The 27,301-nt window shown below is 39.4% G+C and overlaps 2 protein-coding genes across 3 annotated transcripts; both read left to right on the forward strand.

The window, feature by feature from the left end:
- The first annotated feature begins 1,654 nt into the window (after positions 1 to 1,654).
- Positions 1,655 to 5,053, forward strand: LOC118343782 (disease resistance protein RUN1-like). The gene is made up of 4 exons (XM_035690735.1): positions 1,655 to 2,154; positions 2,825 to 3,926; positions 4,321 to 4,602; positions 4,691 to 5,053. Exons 1-4 carry the CDS (start codon positions 1,655 to 1,657, stop codon positions 5,051 to 5,053), a joined length of 2,247 nt encoding a protein of 748 aa, XP_035546628.1.
- Positions 5,054 to 5,072: 19 nt separating this feature from the next.
- LOC108998159 (inactive disease resistance protein RPS4-like) lies at positions 5,073 to 9,196 on the forward strand. Of its 2 annotated transcripts, none has more exons than XM_035690575.1 (4): positions 5,073 to 5,645; positions 5,734 to 6,280; positions 6,395 to 6,501; positions 8,813 to 9,196. In XM_035690575.1, exons 1-2 carry the CDS (start codon positions 5,169 to 5,171, stop codon positions 6,259 to 6,261), a joined length of 1,005 nt encoding a protein of 334 aa, XP_035546468.1. In that variant the 5' UTR covers positions 5,073 to 5,168; the 3' UTR covers positions 6,262 to 6,280; positions 6,395 to 6,501; positions 8,813 to 9,196. The 2 variants fall into 2 exon arrangements, with proteins under 2 accessions (XP_035546468.1, XP_035546469.1); XM_035690576.1 differs by having other exon boundaries at positions 6,398 to 6,501.
- The last annotated feature ends 18,105 nt before the right edge of the window (positions 9,197 to 27,301 follow it).

Genomic DNA, 27,301 nt, shown 5'->3' on the forward strand with positions numbered 1-27,301 from the left:
CCGCTCCCGTGACGAAAAACGTAAAATCTAAAGCAGGCCAATTTTGACCGATTTTTAAAATGGACAAACCGGTCTCGAACCGAGCTAGCCAGTCCAGGCCCATTCTCCTGTTTATTTTTATAGTTCTATGAATTAGGAATATATTAACATTATTCTTTATATTTAAATGAAAAAAAAATTCTAAATATTTGCAAGTCAGCGCTGTGCCACTGTCCACATACGCGGTTTGTAGACTTTGATTCTTCTTTATTGATTTCCTCAAGTCGGTAGCAACCTTTTTTTTCTTTCTTTTAGGATGCGAGTGGTTAGAATCCTGACTCTCCTCGGTGGGAGCAGAGTTTTCCTTTCACGTGACAAAATTATTCTTTATATTTTCCATGTGGACTTCGGCTAGAGTCGTGTTTATGGATTATTCTCTATATATTGATTTCCTGATAATGTGGAAACAGCTCCTTGGGCTTTCATAAGGAAATGATCATAGCATATTAATTAGCATTAGAGTCATATGTGTTACGTTGAAAGTTGGTGGGTAAATTCATCATTAATTTCTTGTCCTTTTGTTTGTATTAGTAGAACACGACCATACCGTCATGGCATCAATGAGTTTCTCACCTATTTTCTGTGTCCTAAACTAATGCCCCGTAATTTGCTCGTCCTTTTAGTCAAATTTATTATATTCAACATATAAAATATAAAATAATATATATTATTAATTAATAATAAATTATAATTTATGTAATAATTTATGCAATTATATATAAATAGTTAATACATGATATATTCATAAATATTCTACTATTTATACTTAATTAAAATAATTAGATAATTTTTTTAAAATGTTTAAGTTGCAAGTAAATATGAATAATTTATGTACAATGAAATTATTTGATATTTATTAACAATATATAAAATGTATGACATTAATTATTAATAATTATGTATACTAAAGAGTAAAGTGTAACTTAGTAAGTAGTAACTATCAACATCATAAATATAATTATAATAAAATATTTTTTTAAAGAATTAGTTACATAATCTATATTAATAATTCACTTAACTTTAATTTAGTAATTTAAATAATTTTTTTTATTTAATTTGGAAAAAAAAAGATGAAAAAATAATAAAATGATTAGGTCGGATCGACCGGACTGGATCAGGCCGATAGCTATCAGTCTAGTTCTTATGAATATTCGGTCTGGTTCAGTTTAAAAAAATGATGGTCCGAAAATTAATTAAATCATAAGGAAACAGCTCTTTGGGCAGTATATGTGCTTTCATAAGGAAATGATCATTAGCATATTAATTAGCATTAGAGTCATATGTGTTACGTTGAAAGTTGGTAGATAAATTCATCATTAATTTCTTGTCCTTTTGTTTCAATTAGTGGGATTAGGAAGACGACCATACAGTCATGGTCCAGGGAAGCTCATGTGGGGACTCGGACGACCCTGCACATACGTGGTTTCTAAACAACCATTACTTAATTCTCACCTTTCTTTGCCCACTTCTCTATAATTGCAACTCTCTCGTGAACATTAGAAGATGTGGACGACCCACATACGCAGTTTCTAAACAACCATTACATCTCATCTTTCTTTGACCCACTTCTCTATAATTGCACCCCTCTCGTGAGAATTAGAAGATGACTTCTTGCATGGCCTTACAAGGAGCTTCTTCCTCACTCTCGTCTACTTCTTCTTTCATCCCTTCATGGACTCACGATGTATTCTTAAGTTTTAGAGGTGAGGATGTTCGCCAAAAATTTGTTTCTCATCTATACCAAGCTTTGCATCACAGGGGAATCAACACTTGCATAGACAAGAATCTTGCAAGAGGAGAGGAAATTTCGCCGGAACTTTTCAAAACTATTGAAAGATCAATGATTTCTATCATTGTACTCTCTAAAAACTATTCAGAGTCCAGATGGTGTTTAGATGAGCTATTGAAGATCCTTGAGTGTAAGGAAAAGGTAAAACAAATTGTCCTACCCTTGTTTTACGATGTATCTCCATCACAAGTACGACATCAAAAAGGAAATTTTGGAAAAGCATTTGCTAAACTTGGATGTAAGACCAAGGATGAAGTAAAGGTTACAAAGTGGAAGGCAGCTTTACAAAAAGTAGCCAATTTTTTCGGATTCACATTAGGGGACAGGTACTTTTAATGAGCTATGCTTTTATATTTGTTTACATGTGATGTTAAAGAGGGGACAAGTACTTTTAATGAGCTATGCTTTTATATTTGTTTACATGTGATGTTAAAGAGAATCTAAGAATTCACAAATTAATTAAGATATGATGCGTTGCCAAACTATTCGATATTTATCAGTCTTTTGCATACCATACATAGATTAGAAATCTTTTCTTATTGAGGGATTTCAAATCGTACTACCACATTCATTTCACATGAAGTTTATAGGAGAAACGGAACAATAGAACATGCAAATATACAAATCAAAATCTTCTCTCTATTTATTTTTCTTTTATTTTTGGGCTCTATAAAGAATAAACAAATGTTTTATGCATCAATTTGTTTAGAGATATACAGACTGAAAAATACTCTTAGTAATAAGTTTCAAAATTAAGGGAGGGACAAATTCAAGAATGGAAAAAAATAGTTAAAATATTTAATAATTTATATAAAGAATGAAAAATGTTAAGTATGAGAAGAGCACGAGGAAGATGAAAGGCTACCTTTGACATGGTAATCTACTAGTGTCATTTTGCCATGGATAAAAAAAGACAATGTTTACCAAATCATCTTTATGTGTGTGTTACGGTGAAAAGGCTTAACTATTTTAATTTCTTGTCTTTTATATTGATAGGAAGGAATCAGAGTTTATTCAGGACATCATTAAATGGGTGGACTCAATAATGGTGAATCGTACATTTCTTAATGTTGCAAAGTATCCAGTTGGAATAGAGTCACATGTACGAGACATTTATCAGCATTTAAGTATAGGAAGGAATGATATTATATGCATGGCAGGGATATTTGGAACCGGAGGAATTGGTAAGACAACTATTTCAAAAGAGATCTATAATAGGATCTCTTATCAATTTGAAGGAAGTTGTTTCTTGAAAAATATTAGAGAAACTTCAAAAGCAGGAGGTCTGATCCAGCTGCAAAAAACACTTCTTTCTGAGATTTTGGGAATAAGTTTGGATTTTCATGACATTGACAAAGGCATCAATGTGATTAGGCATAGACTTTGCTCTAAAAGGGTTCTCCTAATTCTTGATGATGTGGATGATTTCGTCCAACTAGAAACATTAGCTGGAGCTCTTGATTGGTTTGGTTCAGGAAGTAGAATCATTATAACAACAAGAGATCAACATTTATTAAATTTCTCTAAAGCTGTTTCAAAATATGAGTTGAAAATAATGGCTAACGATGAAGCTCTTAAGCTCTTTAGCTTGCATGCTTTTGAGAAAGATGAACCGCTTGACGATTATGTAGAACTCTCTAAACAAGTATTGCAATATGCTCAAGGTCTTCCACTTGCTTTAACAGTGATAGGTTCAACTCTAAAAGATCAAAGCATTCATCAATGGAAAAGTGTATTGAATAAATATAAACAAATACCCGACATAAATATTCAGAGTGTACTTCGAGTAAGTTACGATGGATTGGAAGATAATGAGAAGGACATGTTTCTTGATATTGCATGTTTCTTCAAAGGAGGACCTTTGGCTGATGTCATTAAAATATTTGACAATTGTGGTTTCTCTCCTGATTATGGTATCTGGAGGCTTGTAGACAAGTGTCTTATCACTGTTGATGAGTGGAATAAAAGTGTTTGGATGCATGACTTGCTACAATCTATGGGTCGAGAAATTGTTCGATTACAATCAACAAAAGAACCTGGCGAACGTAGTAGATTGTGGTTTCATGATGATGTTCGTCACGTATTGGAAGAAAGTACGGTAAGAGTCACAAAAAAATTATTTAGTTATACATTTATTTCCTTTTTTAGTAGTGAAACCTACTGGAATATATATATATATATATATCTTGTAAATTGAAATGATTTTTAGTTATATATAGAATCATTTTAATTAAGATGCGTCAATAAAAGTATCAAATGTCCTTTTTTATTTCAAATATCCTATTATTTTCTTCACGAGTGTCTTTATTTTGTGGAAAGTTTTAGAGTCATGTGAGTTGGGAAGAGACATTCTTTGTTTTTTATTTTTTATTTGTTTTATACGCGAGATTATTTAGTATTTTACATTTAAGCAATCAGAAAATACCAAAAATAGCTTCATTTTGTGCATTAGTTTTACTAACACTCTTGTCATGTATTTTCTCACGTCCCAGGGTACAAACAAAATCGAAGGCATTATAGTAGAAATGCCCAAAGGCGAGGAAATGATTATTTTGAGTCCCGAAGCATTTGTACAGATGAAAAGACTTAGAGTGTTTATCAATCGTAATGCAAGTTTTTCAAGTGGACCTAATTATCTCTCTAACGAGTTAAGAGTAATTGATTGGTTTGAATATCCGCTACAATATTTGCCACCCAATTTTCATGGAAATAAACTCATTATCTTTAAAATGCATGGTAGCTTCATCAAGGAGTTAAGCTTCATCAAGTTCAAGGTACGTACAATATAATCTTCAATAACTGTTTTTCTTTAATCTATGTGGTAAACTCCTTTCAATTTATTTATTTTTCCTTTTTTGACAGAATGTGACAACTATGGGTTTTGATGATTGTAATTTGTTAACCAAAGTCCCGGATCTTTCAAGCATGTCAAATTTGAAGGAATTGATTGTTGAAAAGTGTACAAGTTTAGTTGAGGTGCATGATTCCGTTGGATACCTGGATAATCTTTTAAAATTGAGTTTTCACGAATGCTCTAACCTCCGAATATTTCCAAGAAGACTCAAGTTGAGATCTTTACGCTACCTTAATCTTTGTGATTGCTCAAACCTTCGTGAATTTCCTGAAATTGGTTGTGAAATGAAGTATTTACGTTCATTAGATCTACTTCGCACGTTCATTAGATCTACTTCGCACCGCAGTGGAAGAACTACCTATATCTATTAGGAACCTCACTGGACTTGAACTTTTATTTGTAAATGGTTGTAAAAACCTTGTGCGTCTCCCAATTAACAGCATTCCTCTATTGCAAAATTTACGCAAGCTTGGAATTGGTGGTCCAATGGTGGAAGATGAGATTTTATCGAGGGAAGAAAAACTCCTTGAATTGCCCCATCCAACGAATTCAAGCACTGCATTACAAGTGCTGAATCTTCCAAATTGTCCCCAAATAGAATCAAGTTTCTTTCCAAAATCAAGTTTCTTTACTGTGTTTAATTCCTCAGCCACTTTGAACAAGTTAATTCTATCAGAAAGTGAGATGGTTAGCCTTCCCACGTGCATCAAAGGATTTGTTGCACTCAGCGAACTCTACTTGCGGGATTGCGAGAAACTTGAAGAAATCTTAGAACTTCCACCAAATATACGTAGTGTAGATGCTACAGGATGCATGTCGTTACAAAGATTTTCTGAAGTATCAAGAATATTGAAATTCAATGGAAGTCACATCAGGTCTCTAAGAATGATTCAATTGGGTGGATGCGAAAAAATGCATGAGAAGATTTGGAATTATAAAGTGCCAAATCCTTTACTGTGCAAGGTATGTATATATGTTTCTCATTCTCTCTCAATTCTTTGTAAGATGCATGCCTTTTAAACTGATGATGATGATGATATTGGTTTAACAGAGACATTATAAGGCCACTGCGTTATTTGAAAATGAGATTCCAGAGTGGTTCCGGTATCAGAAAGAATTTGTAGAAAATGAAATTGCCAAGAGTGGGAATGATGATGATTTCCAACTCAGGAAAAATGAAGAATGGGTAATAAATATTGAGGGGCCACATTATTTGGAAGATATAAGTGGGATTGTAGTATATGCCCTTGTGTTTAATAAAGAAGCTCATGAAAGTTCAGATTTTATTTATGATGCTGAGATAACCAGTAACAACTCCAATCATGTACGCCGTATCGATTTCTATGAAGTGGTCAATTTGATTAATATTTATTATACAACTGGAAGCGGATATGACGTAAAGGTGGGGTACTCCGATTTAGAATCGTTTGAGCTAAAGGTTTTGGACAATTTGAGAGTTCACCTTCGTCCTCATCCCAATGTTTGGGATCCTTTGCTGGTACCCTTTTATAGAAGTTGCGGAGCCAATGTTGTATACAAGGACAAGAGCAGAGCACATAAAAGAAGAAAAATGGATTGAATTATTTTGTGATTTTCAGGTGAGACTTCCCTTTCATTTTTGTTTGTTTTCTTTGCCTTTTAGACTTGATTTGGTATTTGCCACTGGAGACAAGAACCCAATTTATTAGCTCAATGATGTCACTATCTCACAGTAGTCTTGGAATCCAATCCGTAGCCTTACATAGAAGAAAAGAGGGATTCTTAAACTGGGGGCATCGAACTTCCAAATCTGGTGGAAAAGGACTATGATGATCCAAAGGTAAACTTGGAGTTAGAGCTTTGACATGGTATCAAGCATGCATTTCAAACATTGATGAGCTTGTAAGGTTTTTACTTTGTTCGTTTACTTATATCCATTAGTTTGTTTCTTGGATGATGAATTCAAGTGTTGTGCTGCCCTGAAAGTTTTATTCTATGTCCTTATTATAGCAAGTATATGCTAAAAACACTTAGATGAAAAATTAGAAAACACATCTTCTCATTCCATTTAAAAATTTCCATTAAGTTGGAGAGCAACATATACTACAAAAACAAATACGTATTCATCGATATGCGTGCATAATACATATTTGTCGTAATGTCTCTGTATTTTGTGTTGTTTTCTAAATTCATCATCCAACACCAGCCTCATAAAGTACTAACCCTCTGTATTTTGTGTTTATATCAATTTTGTATACCAACAATCTTTATGATTTATTAGAAATTGAAATTGTTAAGAGTTCGGTTAATACCCAACTGAAGGGAAAAGAAGCATGGGTAATAGATGTTGAAGGGCCATACCAGATTAATGAGATAAGTGGAATTGTATTGTTTCCTTTTCAGTTATTTTAAGAACATGATATGTCTAGGTGTTTTATTTATGATGCTGAGATAACTTATAATGGCTCAAATCATATATGTCAAGAAAGTAATGTGGAATTGGTTAATGATTTTTGGATTAGAAGGAGATCTGGATATCATGTATGGTTGGGGTACACCAATGTGACATCTTTTGGGCTAAAGGTTTTGGACAATTTGCGAGTTCGATTTTATCCCAATGATAATCCAGGGAGGGGTACCTTTTTAAGCCTATGTGGTATACAAGCTTGAAAGGAGACAGTAAAAAACAGAAAAATGGATGAAACCGATCTTCCATGAAGTCCTCAACAAATGAATTAATGATAGCCCAAGTCACCCCTCTATTGCTACTATTTCTTTTGGTTGGAATATCTTCATCCATCTCCAACTTTGAATGACCTTGGAATCCAATTGGAGTCATAGCTTTGACTTGGAATCAAACACAATCCATTATTTGCGATGGATGAATGACTTGTACATTTAAAAGAGCTGAATCTTAAGACCACTCCACTACTGCCACTGTCATCCATCTCTCATTATGGGTATCTATACAGTTGAACAATTTGGAGTTAGCCTTCAACATTGCTAAAAGTGGAGAATCTTCCTGCTACCAATTAGTTTGGAAGCTTTTCACTTTATTCGTTTACTTATAACCATTGGTTTGTTTCTTGGATTATGAATTTAAGTGTTGTGCTCCCTTGAAAATTTTCTTATTACAACAAGTATATGCTAAAAACACTCATCGACACCTATTTAACATCTAATTTTCAGTCCAGATAGATCGAAACACAGATAAAATTCTTTAGAATTCTGAGTGAGATCCATGATATTAGAGGCAGTTTGGGAATAGGGATGCGTTTTTCTTGAGTTCATCTCTTTTGAAATGAACATTATTACACCACATTAAAAGGCAGCGCTTTTCTCATGGATTGATGTGCATAATGCATATTTCTTGTAATTTCTTTGTATTTTGTGTTGTTTTCTACATAAATGCGCCTAGACTCCTTTAAACACTCTGTATAGTATGTATGATAGACACTTAGAACAAGGGCTTCTTATGTCTTTTTGAGAAAGTTGTTTTTCAATACCTGAACTTTTTTGTATATTCTTCAAGCACAAACGTAGCATGTTTGACAAGCCAACTTGCACCCATTTACACGAATTTGAACTAAAGTCCTTCTGCATAAAAGAACTATCGATATTGGATATCCACTAAGCTTCATTTGGATGTTGAGTTGAGTTGAATTCTTTATGAATAGAAATGAGTTGAGATGGTAGAGTGAATTTTATAGAGCCGGATGTTGAATTGAGTTGAGATGAGTTGAATTTTTTATGAATAATAGTGAGTTGATATGGTGGAGTGAGTTTTATAGAGCCTACCTAAGTGAATTTATATGTTTGGATATTAAAATGAATAGATGTATTAAATATTAAATAATAATAAATAGTAGTAAAAAATATGTGAAAAAATAATAATAAAATACTGAACAGTATACTTCATTATTCAAATTAGCCCTTAATCATATGATTATATAAGAGTATTTGTAATGGTTTGCAAGCTGTAAACAACCTAAAAGGAAAAGATAAATACATTAAATAAGCAGATATTGGTTGCTCTGTTTGGAACTCATTATGGAATGTTTTCCTACCAGTGGTCAGCTCTTTGATTGCCGCAATGGAGTTTTCCATATTTGTGAAGTTATCGTTGTCTGCTTTGTTTCTTTTCTTTGCAGAGATAGAGTGATTCGTTGCGGTGATAGTGCCATTGATGACTTGCCCTGTTTTTTCTTTTACACTGGTGAAAAAGTCATCATCAATTGTATGTTTAATTGAAGTGATGGACGTACCCTATTGAAGATATTTCTTTGTGGACCCTTACCGTGTGACTGAACAAAGGAATCCAACAACAACAAAAAGTAGAGGAAGGGCTAATTATATATTTCTTTCTTTGTTTTTAATGTTACTTTACAGCCTACCAAACTTGACTTCCTAACAATTAGATGAAACCCAGTTTGTGGTTTTGGCGTCGTGGGTCAGACCACATTACTTTTGTGACAATTAGTGATGTTTTTTCAATGTCTAACACAGTATATGGACTGGGTGTGTCCCATTCCATCATTGCAATTTGGCTACCCTTGGGCAGGTTCATGTCTTTCTTTTGCTCACTTCCACGAGAATATTAGCTTTTCCCAGTAGCTGAGATATTTCTTATTTTCTTCGTTTTGTTAACAGTCCGTTTGCATCTCATCATTATAATTCCTTTAAAATTTTTATATAAAATATAATAAATAATTTAATTTTTCTGATAATTTGTTTTGTATTTTCTACAATTGAAATGAATTTTTGTATTTTCTATCTGTAATGAATCTTGCAACAAGTAACGTACGTGTTTACTCACCTTTCTATAGACATAAAACTTCAGGGCAGTGCTCTATCGATCAACAAAAACATCAGTCCATTCACAGGTAATTAAGAGTACAAGAAAGAAAGAATTCATCTTCAAAAATATTATAATGGCTGTGAGAATTTTCAGAGACTCCAAACTCAAATATATATGTGAAGGTTTCTACGTACTTTGGAAAACAATTTGAAAATTTTAGTTCTGATTAAATTCCTGATTGAGAACTAATTAGTTTAGTAAATTGAAAAATTTGTCATCTCAGAGCAATAGCATTGGACTCATCAAATTCATCTTTAAAATTTAATGAAAACTACATATTTTCTATAAATGTAAAACATTTCTATCCATAATCTCACATTAGATTAACTATTGGATTCATCAAAATAATAATATAATATTATTTTTTTAATAATAATATTTTAATTTTTTCTTTCATATCTTGTAATTACACTAACCATATGTTAAGTAATAATTTAATTTGATACTTAAATTATTATTTTCTAATTAATTTTTTCCTTAACCTAATTATCGAGAGGCGAAAGAGGCATTGAAATTTTCAGTTTTAAAAAAAGAAACATGAAGTAAATCATAATTTGGCTTATGTGGCTTCTTCTAATCAATCATCATATTTCACTCCAAGTCACAACAACCCAATTGGGTCAGATAGACATCTATTGCAGAAGGCACCAGCAAGATCTTTCACAACAAACTCAAGAATTAACTCAGATTCATCTAACTCAACAACAAGCTACTATCATCACATAAAATGCACATTTAGATTAATCTTTCACAACAAGCTCCAAGTTAAAAATGCACTTTCAGATTAATCTAACTCAACAAGCTCCAAGTTAAAAATGCACTTTCATATTAATCTAACTCAAGTTGTTGTCATCACACAAAATAAATAACAAGCATCTAAAAATACCCAACATTCAGATTAATCTAACTCAACTTGCTGTCATCACACAAAATAAATAACAAGTATCTAAATATACCCAACATTCATATCACAATTCAGATTACATCAATGAAGTTCCCCTTCCAAAATCAAGTCACAATTCAGTTTAAATCAAGTGACAATTCAGATCAAGTGTGAAGTTCTTCTTCCAAAATCAAGTCACAATGCAGATTACAATCAGCCCACAAAAAGTTAACATTTCCAAAATACAATCAACCATTTAAAAAAAAAACAAATTCAGATTTCATAGTGGCTGCCCAGCCACTAAAAGCTGGAAATCTAAAATCATAGCCAACAATTACACACCTCCATGAGGTGTGGATGGAGATTTGTCGAATGTACCTTCAGAATTATTCAAAGAGTCCTCATAAATTTTCCATTGAATATTAAGGAAGTAGGCTTGATGCATGGTAATCACGCCAGAAAGATCCTTGCTCATGACGTCCACATCGAACTTTCTCTTATCAAGTTCTACTTGTGCACCTCTATCTTCATCTTGCTTCGTCACCCATGGTCTCCTCTCTGCCATGAACAACCGTCTATCATCGGTCATTTTTACTAACGCCATGTTGAACTCAGCATCACATGATTCTTGGGCCTTCGGCTTCCTCAAGTTATATTTCTTAGCTTTTTTGCCTGGAGGCCTCTCAACGTTCTCCTCCACAACGTCGTCAGCAACTTCACTTGACTGCTCATTAGCTGGACATTTATCATGTGGTTTTCTATTCATTGAAATCATGTATTGCTGCCATTTGGGTTGGTGTCTCAATTGACACCAACAATGCTCCATTATGAAGTTCCCCTTCTCTATCTCTTTGTACATTATTTTTTCATTTTCAATCTGAAAAAGTGAAGGAATATTGTCAAAAAATAAATCATAGATAAATAAATACATTATTAAAGGAAAATGGTACATACATTGTCTTGCTCGGTCGCACCACTTTGTTTGTGCATTTCTAGATCATGGACCAGTGATTGATCAATGACCCTATCGAACGGTTTGTAGTATTTGGTTTTTTATACTCGTGATAAAAGTCAGAAATTATGTCTCACATTTGAGTGAATTTTTTATCAGTACCTCGTATGGTATCAATGCTAATGTTGAACCAACCAGAGACAAGTAAGTTATCCTCCTCAACAGTGAAGGGGAGTTGTTTGGACCACAACATTAGAATATTGCTCATATCTTGGTGTGCTATTACAACCTTCTCCTCCACATTGTAAGAGAGTAGTGAAGAAGGGATCATCCTCAAATGGAGTGTCCATCCTTTAAGAATCGTAATGTTTAACTTGTCAGATGAGGGATCACAAGAAAATAGAGACAAGGCAACACAAGAAAATAGATACCAGGCAAAACAAGAAAATAGATACAAGATAGCACATTTTAAAAAAATATCAAACCATGTTGCATGTTGCTTCCCCAAAGTTCATTCAAATTAAACTTTTAAGTATTAACAGTTTTCTTCAAAAGATCATGACAACTTGGGCAGTATCTAGAATAAATTTAGACAATAAATATCAAGCTCAAGAAAAAAAAAAAAAGTATCTAGAATAAATTTAAACAATAAATATGTAGAATGTTCCAAAAAATATCAACCCCTGCTACATGTTGCTTCCCCAAAGTTCATTTAGATTAAATTGTTAAGTACTAACAGTTTTCTTTAAAAGATTATGACAACTTGGGTAGTATCTCAAATAAATTTAGACAATAAAAATGTAGAATGTGAAAAAAACATATCAACCCCTGCTAGATGTTGCTTCCCTAAAATGCATTTAGATTAAACTGTTAAGTACTAACAGTTTTCTTCTAACTATTTGGAGTAAACTTCTCGACATAAATTTAGACAATAAGCATCTAAATGTCATGACCATTAGGCTCAAGAAGAGGTTGTTAAGTACTAACAAATTAAGTTTTCTTCAAAAGATTATGACAACTTGGGTAGTATCAATTTGAACTCACTGCTAATCAGTCCAAACATGATCACACACCCACATTCTTATAATGACTGAAAAAGATAGAAAAAAAATAACAAAAACAGAGACGATCAAGAACTCAAAGGAATTTAGTTAAAACAATCCACCCCAATTAGTGTCAGTATGTTTTTTATACTGTTACCAAATGAGATCAGATAAAAAGTTCAACAAGATCAAACAATGGCAGTCAACTAAACATTAAGCATTCTAAATAATTCACATAGGCACAAAAGTTAAGTTAATGGCATTCATGGAACCAAATAACTCATGATGATTACTACCTGTACATAAATTATGGTATTTGTGTGAACTCTTTGTTTAAAACAACTCTATATTTTGATGCTAGAGCTAAAGAGCTTGTTGTGGATGGAATAATTGTGCTTATCATGTCAGCTATCCCAAATGTAAGCCAATCCAGTATACACGGATTGAATCAAAAGATTGCTTGGGGTCTAGCCTCATGGATTTGGCAAAGGAGGGGTCCAGCATCATCTAAGAAAATTGATGAGGTCTCCAATCTGTTGGAGTCCCAATTCCTGGAAGGAACTCAGCTTTCTATTGTTTTAAAACGCATATAATGCCAGCTTTTCAAGTAGAGATATGAGTTAACTCCCAGTCCGAGATCTCACAAACTTGTACTTTACTGTATCTCTCTCTCAAAACACTACTGATCATTTGGACGCCTAAAAATGTTTAGTAATGTTGTAAACCAAGAAGTGATGGCAGCTGAATGTAATGCTATCAACTGAATACAAAGCTCCAAGAAAATGAAATTAATTGAAAAAAAATATATATATTTTGCCCGTGAAGAAAAAAAAGAATGATTGAAAAAAAGGATTGAAAAAACAACTCTTTGTTTCAAACAACTCAAACAGCATAGGGATTGAAATACATATATGGAGTGCAAATTTCTTCATGGGCAAAAATACATACATAAGCATACAAATGTGGTGCAAAATTTCTCATACATGCATATATGATTAATATATAAAGACGGGGAGAGAGTGAACTCACGGAGATAGATAACATTTGGAGCGGAGAATCGAAGAATTGAAGAAGAGAAGGGAGCGGTAACGGTGCGCCTATGGAGGTGATGGAGGTCCTCTTTCACCTATAACATCTCGTAGGAACTTGAACCCCAGTGGACGAAGATGAACTGGTGACTCTCACGGCAAAGGGAATGGATAGCTTGGCAAAAAAAAAGGAGAGAAAACGGAGGGAAGAAATGGAGAAGAAGAAAGGGAGAGGAAAAAAGGGAGAGGAAGAAGGGAAATCTGGGAATTGGAAAGAAAGGGAGAGGAAGAGAAAATGGATTTCGGGGTTAGAGGAAGAAAGCAGAGAAGAGGAAGGGAAGAAATCAACGAAATTGGGGGCGAAATATCTGATTTTCATAATAAAATAATATCGATAGCCATTGAACAATAGTTCTTCAAATTGAAGATAAATGAGAATGTCCTGTAGCTCAAAGCTTCAGATTTGAGTAGAAGACGAATCCAATGCCAAGATTTTAAAGTGAAATTCATCAAATTTTAAAGATTGGAATCATATGATGAGTCCAATGCTAGTGCTCTCAAGTCCGTTAAATTGCTTTCCACTCACTAAACCCATCAATTTTGAGGATCAGTTGAATCTCTTTCTTGAATCTCCAACAGGCAACAACTAGTTGCTTTGTAATGGTCTTATAATATAGTTCAAAGAAAAGTGATAGAGACCCACTCACCTATAACTAAATCATCATTTCTTAATATAATAATATTCAATCGACTAAGACCAAGACTAGATTAGCTTTTGCATATCTTATCACGCGCATTGTTTTGTCTCAGTCAGTTACTATTTCTCCTCATGAGCCTAGAATTAATCTTAAGGCTCCTATTGGTCATAAGACCATCCAACTGAGTCATGCACATATTCATCCTAATCCTTTGGATGTTGAACATCTTCATACACCCACTACTTGGCCATCTAGTTCTGCTCCATCCACTTCAGCACTGGATTCTATTGAGCCAACCATACAGATGGTGCTTGATCACTTGATCAGCATGGATGCTCGTCTTGATCACATGGATGCTCAATTTGATTGTCTGGATGCTCACGTTGATAACCTCGAACAGTGGGTGACACGGCGCTTCAAGGACATGCAGGAGATCCACTTTGCCACGAGTAAAGAGGATGGTGACTATTGATGTCGTGTTCTGTAGCCTAAGCAGTACCACAACAGCCAAGCTCACACCACCTACAACAAAGAGGAAGAATGGGCTGCGGTGACTTCCAAGGTAACTATGATGCCAAAGTCAGTGAAGAGTACACGAGTGATGTGGAAAACTTGGACAGCTAGAAAAACGATAAAAAGGTTCAAAGAGCCTTCCCGTGGGAGGGACGACTATTGTTTATACCTGATTGAACCAAACTGCCGAGGGAGATCATGGTGTGTCAGGTCCTACCTGAGTCAAGTCTGCTACCACTCCCTACCGTGTCAGCGTGTCAAGTCGTGGAGGGAGATCATGGCCTGATAGGTCGCGCTCGGGTCAGACCTGCTGCCACCATTCTGCCATGGCAAGGTGCCAAGTCGTGGTCGAGTAGTCCTATAGTACCTCTGACAGCACGTCATTGCATGCTAGGTTTCCTAACACGCATTGAATGCGGCGTATCTCAGGCTTGGCGTGCCCACACCCAGACATGCCAGTTGCCAGTGTCTAGTAGCAATAGTTCACACTGCTCCTTATGGCAGGGCTCAGTAGGTTACCAAGTCCCGAGGTGATTACTGCCTTGTGGTGGGATTCTTGGCGTGCCCGAGCCCCTTGCACAAGCCTTTCCAGTGGGCCCATGCTCGTGGGCTCGGTACACGATTTCTCAGTGCGAGTCTAGGGACTCGACTTTGTTGGATGAGGGGTCGACAAGATAAGAGACTTGGCCTTACCCCGCAGCGAGTCTAGGGACTTGACTTCTTTGGTCGAGAGGCCTTGACGAGGTGTAATACCCGAATCCTACTACGTGGATTCTTACGTCATCTATTAATATTTTTAACTTAAATAGTTTGAGATAAAAACTTTTATTATTTTATTAAATTATTTTAAGATGGGTGTGCTTTTATTTTCTTAAAGTGGGTCATTAAATAATTTAAGGGTGTGATTTTTATGACCTCACAATACTTCTTTTAAACCCTTTAATGTTATTTACCCAAGAAATGGTCCAAACTATTTTAATCTCCACCGTCCATTCCTTAGCTCATGGGACAAGTTGATTAAATTTGTTGACTTTTCTCCCTACCCGAAGCTTGTTTAAGAAGCCAAGTGAACTTTCCTTCTCTCTTACACGTCGGCTTCCTCAGCAAGCTATTTGGACTCTTCTTCCTTCTCCTACACGCCGGTTCCAAGGGACAAGAAGCAATTCCACTTCTTTCTCTCTTATACCCGCCGACGACTTCTTGAGCAAGCAAGTGATATTCCCTTCTTTTCTCCATTCACCCGTCGGTTCTAGGGCACACAAAGAGAATTTCCTCAAGACTCCTTCACACGAGGAACCCTTCGGTTTCCCCCAAGCCGCGTGATCTCTCTCATTTCTTCAAGCCGATCTCTCCCATTTCGTACACCTAAGGTTTCCACCGAAAATCTCCAAGGAAAATCAACCTCGTAAGTGAATTCCTATGGTCTTAATTTCTGGATTGGAATCTTGGATTATGAGTTTAACCTAGGGTTTCTTTCTTTGAAATTTTATGTTGTGTTCAGCTTTGAGATTTCGAATTTCTCTTCCTTTCTTGTTGCTGTGTACTTTCGTGGCTTCTAAGGGGACCCAAACAGGTATTAAAATTCTTCCATGAGTTTCCTTGTGATTTGGGGTTTTTTCTAAGCAAGATGTGCTTGTAATTGGGGTTCGAATTCTGGGCTAGCCGAGTGTGATGTGGAAGTTTCATAGACCAGTTTCTTGTTGCTTCTCTAGTGTTTTATCTAGTGGGTAGTGACCGAAACCCCTGTTTTTTTGGACAGACCAAGTATCTTGAAGGGGGCGTTGCCGTTTGCTTTTATCATTGAGATGACATATTTTCCGATTTAGCTTGTTAGTCACAATTGATGACTATTTTATCTATTGGGTAAATGTGTACATGAAGAAACTGTGTGTGGGTGTGTGCTCTGTTTTGAGGTTGTTTTGCCATGGATCATGTTCTGTTTTGGTGGGGTGCCAGCCGTGTGTGTGTGTTCTGTTTTATGGTTCTTGCAGTGTGTGTATAAGTCCTGTTTTATTGTGTTCCAGCCGTGTGTCCCAAGGTTGATTCTGTGTTTCCTCTTATGTTTTCTTGAGTCCAAGTCATGTTTTACTTTTGTTAAACTCATGTCTTTATTTGTTAATTAATAGAGTTAAGGTTTATGATTTTCAAATATGCTTTCCCCAAGTCATGGCCTAAGTAAGCCATTAAGAGTTTTAAACCTAAGCTAGTAAGCTTACTTAGAAATTTTAAGTTGCCAAGAGTTGTATCTTTCTATTTGTGCTATGTTTCAGAAAATATATGAGGTTTTCTTAAATATTGTAATAAGGATACTAAGAGTTGACATAGTGCCATGTCTGTAGCTAAATGGGTTAAGGAAGACGCCTTAATTCCACTTGGAATTTAAGTGAGCACGTGTGGGTATTGGATAGTAAAGTCTTAAGTGAAATGAATATTAATATGTTTATATCATTTCATTGAATAGGAGTTTATTTTCAAGATTCAAGGAACTTACTTGTAAAGCCACGAGGTAAGTAGCTATGACCATGCTCCTTACACACAAAGCTCTCTTACAAAAAAGTCTCTCTCTCTCTCTCTCTCTCTCTCTCTCTCTCTCTCTTTCCAAATGTTTCTCTTATGAAAGAATAGATGCATGTATAGTATGTATAAGCCTTTCTTGGTAACCCCTATTAAGTACCTTATTAATTACCATTGTGTGTATGTAAGGCAATGCATCATGAGATTTATGCATGCTCTCTCTCAAATAATTATGCGTTACCTATATGTAGCATGACATGAAACATTCATTTCAAAGAAATGCATACGCATTGGCACTAAATGAAGATAATGAAAATGTTATTTTTCTAAAGAAAGGAAAGGAAAAGGAATGAAAGCATGAATGTATGAATGTACGTAACGGCCACATGTATGAAAATGGTACCAAAGGAATGAGCAGATTGCAATGCCGGGTAAGTAGTACTAGTCGTGCACCCAGTGCTGCCCCCATGAAAGGGGTTCCCAACCTGCGGCCGTGGGCGGAATCCAGGTCCAAAAGACCGCTAACCCCAACACACGGGGCGTAATAGTGTGTACTGGCCCAAGAAAGTGAAACGAAAAGCAAAGTCATTTCTAAGTAATGTTATGCATGAAAGCAAGTAATGTTTATGCATGAAAAGTATTGTTAAGCATGAAAAGTACAGTTAAACATGAAAGTACAGTTATGCATGAAAGTACAGTTAAGCATGAAAAGTACAGTTATGCATGAAAGTACAGTTAAGCATGAAAAATACAGTTATGCATGAAAGTATAGTTAAGCATGAAAAGTACAGTTAAGCATGAAAAGTACAGTTATGCATGGAAAGTAAAGTTATGCATGAAAAATACAGTTATTCTTAAATTGTTACGCATGAAAGCATTGTCAAGAATTAGCAAATGTGTATGCATGTTTTCAAAAGAAAAGATTATGTGATTAATAAGTTAACGGCATGGTGTACTGCTTACTGAGTATTAGACTCACTTTGTGTTTATGTTTTAAATGTCCAGGTATGAATGATGAGGCTGTGGAGCTAGACACTGCTGAGGAGGGAAGGGCTGATGCTTAGAATTCCCTGTCGGTTCAGTTTGATGATAATGGTTATGTTTTATGTTTTATAATGGGTCCCATGTTGGGACGTTTTGTTGGCTTGAGTTTAAGACAATATGTCTTTGGGCATGATGTAGGTATTGTGGTGGGATGATAGTAATAGTGTAACTTCTATAGTGGGGTGATGGTAACCCCACATAAGAAGGTTAAATGTCTTTTGGGTGTGTTGTAGGGACGGAGTCCCCTTTTTATTAGAACTAGCAATGTTTTAAATGAATGAATGGTGGACTTTGAGAGTCCTTTGGGTAATATGTTGAACAGATTGTCTATCAAGTGCTTACTTTTAAACTAGAAATGCAGTGTACATGCATGACATGTTCACGCCTATCCCTTTTACTCTCGTAGAAAAAAAAAAATACATACTAATATTAATAAGGAAAGAACAGGTCACGCGTCGCGATCCTGTCCTAGTTTTGGGGTGGGGTTGTGACACAAGGACTCAAGACTTGATGCCCGGCCCAGACCCCACGGCGAGTCTAGGGACTTGGCTTTGTTGGACAGGGGGTCTGCGAGTTAAGAGACTTGGCCTTATCCCGCAGTGAGTCTAAAGACTAGACTTCTTTGGTTGCGAGGCCTTGACGAGGACTCAGGTCCTTATGCCTGACCTGGACCTCACGGTGAGCCTAGGGACTCGGTTTTGTTGGACGGGGGGTCGGCAAGTCAAGAGACTTGGCCTTACCCCACAGGGAGTCTAGGGACTCGACTTCTTTGGTCATTAGTCCTTGATGAGGACTTAGGACTTTATGCCCGGCCCTGACCCCACGGCGAGTTGAGGGACTCGACTTTGTTGGACGGGGGGTCGGCGAGTCTAGGGACTTGGCCTTACCCCGCAGGGAGTCTAAGGACTCGACTTCTTTGGTCATTAGTCCTTGATGAGGACTCAGGACTTTATGCCCGGCCCTGACCCCACGGTGAGTCAAGGGACTCGGCTTTGTTGGACGGGGGGTCGGCGAGTCAAGAGACTTGGCTTTACCCCGCAGCGAGTCTAGGGATTCGACTTCGAGGCGAGTCTAGGGACTCGACTTTGTTGGACGGGGGGTCGGCAAGTCAAGAGATTTGGCCTTACCCCACAACGAGTCTGGGGACTCGACTTTGAGGTTAGTCTAGGGACTCGACTTTGTTGGATAGGGGGTCAGCGAGTCAAGAGATTTGGCCTTACTCAGCGAGTCTAGGGACTCGACTTTGTTAGTTTCAAGCTTAGACGACAAAGAATTTGAGATAAACATCTAGGCATTATCATTCGTCAAACAAGCTTACGGTTTCTGTTAGCTCCTCAGATGTTTGGCCTTCCAGGGGTGGGGGAGCTCGTGTCCCTGACTATCCTTGAGGCGATAGGAGCCGAGTCGATTGCTTGCGGTTACTATATATGGGCCTTTCCATCGCAGTCCCAATTTTCCTTCTTCCTGGGTGGTAACTTCAGTCTGTCACAACACTTGGTCGCCCACTTTGAAGAAGCGCGGCTTGACTTGTCTGTTACAATATTGCTCTGCCTTCCACTTGTTACTTGTTGTTTGCATAGCCATCTCTTCCTTTCTTTCTTTCTTTCGAAAGGTCCAACTGCTCAGCTAACTTTTCGTTATTGGCTTCTGGGTCGAAGTGTTGAATGCGGAAGGTGGGCATTCCGACCTCTACGGGAATTACTGCTTTGCTCCCATAGGTGAGGGTGAAGGGTGTCTCTCTAGTGGGGGTTTGAACAATCGTACGGTATGCCCATAGTACACTAGGGAGTTCTTCAACCCATGCTCCTTTGTGCACCCCGAGCTTCTTCTTAAGGGTGGATGAGGGTCGTGTTGGTTGCCTCGGCTTGGCCATTGGATTGTGGGTGTCTCGACGAGGAGTACTTCACCTTGATTCCAAGCTCTGCACACCAATCCCAGTAATGTGTGCAGTCGAATTGTCTTCTGTTGTTCGATACAAAGCTCTGAGGTATGTCGAACCGGCAGACTACTGACTTCCATGGGAACTTCATGATAGTTTGGGAGGTGATGCTCACGAGGGCCTCTGCTTCGACCAACTTCATGAAGTAATAGACCGCAACGACTACGAACTTGGCCCTTCCCCGGGCTGCTGGCAATGGGATGATGAGGTCCAGATCCCACTGGGCGAAAGGCCAAGGAGCCATGATTGACGTTAGCTCCTCTGGTTGGCAGTGCGGCACCATCCCGTGTTCTTGACACTTTGGAAATTTCTTTGCGAAATCCTCTGCATCTTTGAGGGAATAGGGCCAGTAGTACCCGAGTCGAGTCACTCTTGCGGCCAGTGCTCTTCCTCCCAAGTGGCTCTTGCAAACTCCTTCGTGGATTTCCGCTAGCACGTACTGCGCTTGGTCCGGCTAGAGGCATCTCAGAAGTGTCTCGGAGAAGCCTCTCTTATAAAGGATCCCTTCCAGCAAGGTGAACCGAGCTGCCCTGTTTTTAGTTTCCTCGCATCTTCTGGGTTATCTGGTAATTTGCCCTCTTGCAGGAAATTCTTGATATCTACTGCCCATTTGGGGGACGCTGTGGCAGTGGTGGATACCTCACCCTTGATAAATGGGGTGTCGACCGTTCTAACCACTAGGGGTGTAAAAAAAACCAGTGAACCGGTAAACTAGAATGAGCTAGTGGGATTGGTCCGGTACTGAGCTTGGTTTGGTCCGGTACAAGTTTTATTTTTCTTAAAACCAGTCAAAATCGGTCTAGTTTCGATTTTTCTTTTTCTAAAACCAGATCGGACCGAACCAAACAAATTCATATATATATTATAATTTTTATATACAATATATAATTATATATAAAATAGTTTTGTATTATATGATAAATTACTAATTAATATAATATTTAATTTTAAAATCTTATATCACTATAGTCAATTGTATTAATAGTTATACTAATACTATATCACTATATGTTATAATATACTATAATATATCACTATAGTATTATATATTATATAATATATAATATAGTATATTAAAACCAAAAAACTAGACCGGAATCGGTAAAATCAGAAGTACTGGTTTAGGGGGGTAACCGGTACGGAATTGGTTTTTGAAACTCTAAAACCGGTGCATACCGGTTCGGTCCCAAATTTTGCCCAAAACCGGACCAAACCGGACCGGTTACACCCCTACTAACCACAGTGTGTTCCAGGAGGAGAAGCTCTTCTTGCCCGGATGTAGCTTTAGCCAGTCGGTCCGCCTTCTAATTCTCTCCTCTTGGGACTTGTTAGATGTTGAAGTAGCAGAAGCGGTTGCGTTCATTGCAGACTATCTAGAGGTACTTCTTCAGCATTTCTCCTTTCGTGGCGAACTGGCCGAACACTTGGCTGATGACCACTTGGGAGTCGGCCCTTACTTCTTCTACCACCTATGCTCCTAACAACCGAGCGACCGACATCCCAGTCAAGAGGGCATCGTACTCGGCCTCATTGTTGGTTACTTTGAAGGCGAGCTTGACCACATAGCTGTGCTCCTCCCCCCGTTCGGTCACTATGTGCACCCCCACACCCTCGCCAGCCTAGCAGGATGAGTCGACTACATAGACCTACTAGGGCTTTCCTTGGGGTGTGATGGGGACTTCCTCCGGGAAGCTGGTGAACTCTGCAAGACCTTTTGGCTAGGTGCCCTGACATATTTGGCTTTTGCAAGACCTTTTTTAGGGGAAGGCCAGTGAGTACTCTCATCGGGTGGGCCTAAAAGTATGGCCTCAGTCTTCTTGCGGCGACGACTATGGGTGACCAACAGCATCTTAGTTCGCAGATACCTAGCTTCGGCTTCGCGAAAGGCCCTGCTTGTGTAGTAGTCGAGCCATTGTCCTTCCTATGTTTCCCGCACTAGAACTACTGACAAGGCGTGAAGGGACACGGCTAGGTACATAGTCAGATCCTCTCCTGGCTTCATTTGGCTTAGCAGCGGGGGTTACTCAGGTACTTCTTCAGGTTGCATCCCACCCTTGGGCCTTCCTCAGAACTTGGAAGAATGGGAGACAACGGTCGGTTGATCGGGCGATGAAACGGTTAAGGGCTACCACCCGACCGGCTAACCATTGGACTTCATGAATGTTGTGGGGGGAGGGCATCCCCATTACTACTCTTACCTTTCTCGGGTTCGCCTTGACCCCCTCTCGGAGACCATGAACTCCAGGAACTTTCCCAACTCCACCCTAAATGCACACTTCAATGGGTTGAGCTTCATTTGGTATCCACGAAGGACAAAGAAGGCTTCTCGAAGGGCTGCCAGGTCTCTTTGCGGTTTACTAGTAGGTCGTCCACGTACACCTCCATATTTCGACCAATCTGCTACTTGAACATCTGGTTGACCAACTGTTGGTAGGTGGCCCCAACATTCTTGAGGCTAAACGACATCGCTCTGTAGTAGTATAGCCCTTGATCCGTGACAAACAGGGTCTTCTCTTCGTCGTTCGGACTCATCTTGATCTGATTGTATCCCGAATAGGCGTCCATGAAGCTAAGAAGAGGATGTCTCACCATTGAATCCACAATTAGGTCGATGTGTGGCAATGGAAAGTTGTCCTTTGAGCAAGCTTTATTCAGGTCAGTAAAGTTGACGCACATCCACCATTTCTCATTAGCCTTCTTCAACAAAACCATGTTGGAGAGCCATTCCGGGTAGTGAACTTTTCGGATGAACCTTGCTGCTAGGAGACGGTCCACTTCCTCAGCTATCGTCGTGTACTTCTTGGCACTAAAGTTTTGTCGTTTCTACTTGACTTTTCGAGCGTTAGGGTCAACGTAGAGCCGGTGTTCAATAATGGAGTTGTCAATCGCTGGCATCTCCTCGTGACTCCATGCAAACACGTCTTGGTGTTCGATGTGAAGACGTTTCAACTCCTCCTTCAACTCTAGGTCCAACTTAGTCTTGATACGGACTGTGCGCTCTGGTCTCCACCGGTTGACCTGAACCAGCTCCAAGGGCTCATTGGGTTCAACCTGCTAAAGGGCTTGCTCGTCGAGAACTTCTTCATCCCACTCGGCTAGGGCTGGAGGTGAACCCGACCTAGGCGTCTCTTCGGCTCTTTCGAGAGTCGTGACGACTTTGACCTCATGCCTCAGCTCTCGGGCGTAGCACTCTCAGGCCAAGACCTACTCGCCGCGAACTTCACCTACCCCCAAGTAGGTAGGGACCTTCATCTTGAGGTGGTAAGTGGACGTCACCGCCCTTAAGTTGTTCAGGGTGGGACGTTCTAGTATCGCATTGTATGCAGACAGGGCTTTGACGACCAAGAAATCGGCCATGGTCACTACAGTCCTGGGCGCCTTCCCCGCTAGATAGGGTGATGGCACCCATTGGTTGAACAATGTCGCCTGTGAAACCTTTGAGCGGCATCGGGGCAAGGCATAGTCGGTCTGGACTGATTCCCATCCAGACAAAGGCCTCCCAGAATAAGTTGTTTGACAAACTACCATTGTTGATTAGGATCCTTCAGGTCGTAAAGTTTGCAACTTGCATCGTTACCACCAACGCATCATCGTGCGGGTGGAAGATGCCCTCTTCATTCTTCTGGCAAAAGTTTATCGTGGCGTTTCTAGGATGCCGTGGTGTCCTGACAGTAGTCCTTGCGATGGTAAAAACCACTTCATAGCATGCCCCTTGGGCATGCGCTCTCCGGGCCGACGAAGTCACCCCCCTTCCTGCATATCCTCCGGTGATTGTGCGGATTTCCCCGATCGTCCTATCTTCCACCTGGGGGCTTCTCCGTGCTTCGTTCCTTGCACCATGCCATTCTAGGCTCGCACCCTGCCAGGAGCCCTGGCGACCCACTCCCCCCACGCCGGTCCTCCAACTAGCGCCTCCGATTCCGTTGATTTTCCTCCCTTCTCCTTTTCAAGGCATAGTAGTCCCTAGTGCTGTGCCGAGTAGTCATGTAATACTCACAGTACTGGTGATTCTCTCTATCTCGGGGTGGCTCTCTCTGGGGCTCCATTCGCGACCCCTTTCTACAGCCAAACTTGTGTGAGTGTGTTGTCGGGTCGGGACTTCCCCTCTTCTCCTCGCGTCGGGTGCTCCTCTCTTTCCCCCTTCGCGGCCGTGACTTCCCCTTTGCTCAGCTGCCTTCCAATCCACTTGCTCCATCTCGGTGAGTCGTGGAGTCGTCAGGGCCTCAAGGGTGCCTTCAGCATTGATGACCCCGTCTGCCAGATCCATGAACGTCCTCAGCGTGGTGGGAGTCCTTCGCGCTATCTCAGCCATGACCAGGTTCCTGGGCCAGATCCCTCCCAGGAAGGATGCCAAGGTGATCTTCTCATCTTGGTCGTCCGTCGTCATGCATTCTTGATTGAACTGGGAGAGATACAAATTCAGGCTCTTTCCAACCCGGTGCTTAACCGTGAGGAGGTAAGCAGCCAGGGGGCCTCCTCTTTTAGCTCGCCATGAACTGCATCATGAAGAGGCGAGCCAGCTCGTCGAAGCTATCTATTGTCCCAGGTGACAGAGATCCGAACCAGGCCTGAGTGGGTCCTTTCAAAGTCAAAGGGAAGGCCCGACAGGCTATTTCACTCGGGAAGCCATGTAAGGTTATGTTGGCCTTGAATGTGTCCAGGTGTTCTAGTGGGTCTTCGGACCCATCATATACCTCCATATGGGGAACTTTGACTTTGGGTGGAAGAGGTACCGCCATGACTTATGCGCTGTATGGTAGGTCGGTGCTGATGAGGTGCATATTGCTTCTCTTCTCCTGTACTGTGGAGTTCACAGGGACCCACTGTGAATCCAAGTGCTTGGTGCTGCTGGATTCTCCTCCTCCCACTAACTCCTCATTGGTCCGCTTGAGCGTTACGTTCTCTTGGCGAAGCACTCCTATTTCCTCCGTCAGCTTCCTTATCGTCTCCTCCATTCCTGCAAGTCTCACTTCCATTCCTTCCTCCTGGTTCTCCTCCCCCCGTGTAGTTTGGGACCGTGCTACTGCCGGCATGCGAAGTACACGTTATTTATGGAAAAAAGATCTCATAGACGGCGCCACTATTAATGTCGTGTTCCGCAGCCTGAGCAGTACCATAGCAGCCAAGCTCACACCACCTACAACTGAGAGTAAGAATGGGCTCTGGTGACTTCCGGGGTCACTCTGATGCCAAAGTTTGTGAAGAGTACATGAGTGATGGGAAAACTTAGAGAACTAGAAAAACGGTAAAAAGGTTTAGAGAGCCTTCCTGTAGGAGGGACGGCTATATTTTATACCTCTTTGGACCTGACTATCAAGGGAGATCGTGGTGTGTCAGATCGTACCTGAGTCAAGTCTGCTACCACGCCTTGTCGTGCCAGCATGTCAGGTCGCAGAGGGAGATCGTGGCTTGACAGTTCGTGCTCGGGTCAGACCTGCTGCCACCATTCTGCCGTGGCAGGGTGCCAGGTCGTGGTCGAGCCATCCTACAGTACCTCTGGCAGCACGTCTTTGGGTGCTGGGTTTCCTGACACACATTGAATGCGGCGCATCTCGGGCCTCGCATACCCATGCTCGGACACGCCTAGCCGCCTGTGTCTAGCAGCAGTTGTTCACATTGCACCTTATGGCAGGACTCGGTAGTTTACCGAGTCCTGAGGTGATTACTGCCTTGTGGTGGGATTCTTGACGTGCCCGAGCCCCGTGCCCAAGCCTTTCCGAATGGGCCCATGGTCGTGGGCTCGGTACACGATTTTCCAGTTCGGGCTTTTGGCTTGCTTGGGTTTGTGTCCGAGGGGCCTGGGGTCTCCATAACCCGATCTCTTTGGGCCTGGGCCGGGGCCACTCTCTTAGAGGCCCCCCCCTCAGAGCGACAATTGACTAAGAGAGCCCTTTGTTATTTCTTGACAAAATGGGGTAGTGTCATATGGAGTAGGAGAGGATACATTTAAAGGGACTAGCTTGTTTTGAAATATTTTTTGTGAAATACAATTTTTTAAGCTATTGTATTCCTTGATTAAAGTCAATGTTTGTTTATTTTGTAATGATGATTTCCTTGATGAAAACCATGCTTATCATGTATATGCTTGAATTCTTGCCTTTTGATTTGTTAGCAGACATTGATTAAACAACTACGAATATTTCTTGTATCTCTATATTTTTGGTGCGTTTAACAATTTGTTAAGTGATTGCAGAAATATTCCAGCTCGTTCATAGATTATACATGTACCTGCAATCTTGTGTGGGGGTGTGTTAGGATTAGGTCCATGCATAGGTTAAACGTTTTGTCACAGAAATGCCAAATGGAGAGATTCTTAATGTAAAATAAGTGTGTTGGCATATTCACGTGACAACTTGTGTTAAATTGTGTTGTAATAGTGCTGAGTGGGATAAAATGACAAGGGATTGAAGTTAGCTCAACATGGCTCGAGCTAAGCTCCATACAAAAAGTTCGCTCGACACTCGCTCAAAATGACACTCAAGCAAAACTCATACAGAGAGTTTGCTCGACACTTGCTCGACATGGAGCTCGAGTGGAAGTTCATACAAAGAGTTCACTCAACATCGCATACAAGTATTTCTGCAGAAATAATTTATCTTGTTTTTTTCTCTTGTTAGGGACCTTTTCGCCAGAAATAATTTTTTTGTGATCGGGTTTTTATTCCAGCGATCAACTTTCACGGCATATAAGTATTTCTACCAGGATAGATGGATGAAACATCGTGACAAAAGTATTATCATTGGGGAACATTTTGTTCCATATTTTCTCCGTCGTTTAGACCAAATTGCTCAAGTTTAAAATCATATTTCTCTTTGATATTACTTAAAATTATTACTTTTTTAAAAAGTTTTTCTGATATAAAAAAATTAATTAATTATATTATAACCTTAATAGATTAGACGTTGCTACTATTATTTGTCCGAAAGAAAATTGATGCAATGAAATAAATAAGCTAGACGTTGAATTTCGTTCATTCGATCAGACGGAGATAGACGCAAATTAAACTTTGCTTGTCCCGCATTACAGATCATTGAATAACCAATAGACCGAGCATTTTTTTTCTACTGTCAAATTAAAGTACGTCAAGGGACACTACAACAAATTTGAGATTTAGGGATGAAATTATTTAGGGACGAAATTTTTTCGTCCCTAAAAGTCATTTCTTGGG

Source organism: Juglans regia, chromosome 6 (genome assembly GCF_001411555.2).
Source record: "Juglans regia cultivar Chandler chromosome 6, Walnut 2.0, whole genome shotgun sequence".
NCBI classification, from domain to species: Eukaryota; Viridiplantae; Streptophyta; class Magnoliopsida; order Fagales; family Juglandaceae; genus Juglans; species Juglans regia.

Excerpts from the sequence above, each read along its gene's own strand:
- LOC118343782 (XM_035690735.1), top strand. The coding sequence starts at position 1,655 with ATGGCCTTACAAGGAGCTTCTTCCTCACTCTCGTCTACTTCTTCTTTC. Across the intron at positions 2,155-2,824 it reads GGATTCACATTAGGGGACAG|GAAGGAATCAGAGTTTATTC; the intron begins GTACTTTTAATG and ends TTATATTGATAG. Across the intron at positions 4,603-4,690 it reads TAAGCTTCATCAAGTTCAAG|AATGTGACAACTATGGGTTT; the intron begins GTACGTACAATA and ends CTTTTTTGACAG.
- LOC108998159 (XM_035690575.1), top strand. The coding sequence starts at position 5,169 with ATGGTGGAAGATGAGATTTTATCGAGGGAAGAAAAACTCCTTGAATTG. Across the intron at positions 5,646-5,733 it reads CAAATCCTTTACTGTGCAAG|AGACATTATAAGGCCACTGC; the intron begins GTATGTATATAT and ends TTGGTTTAACAG.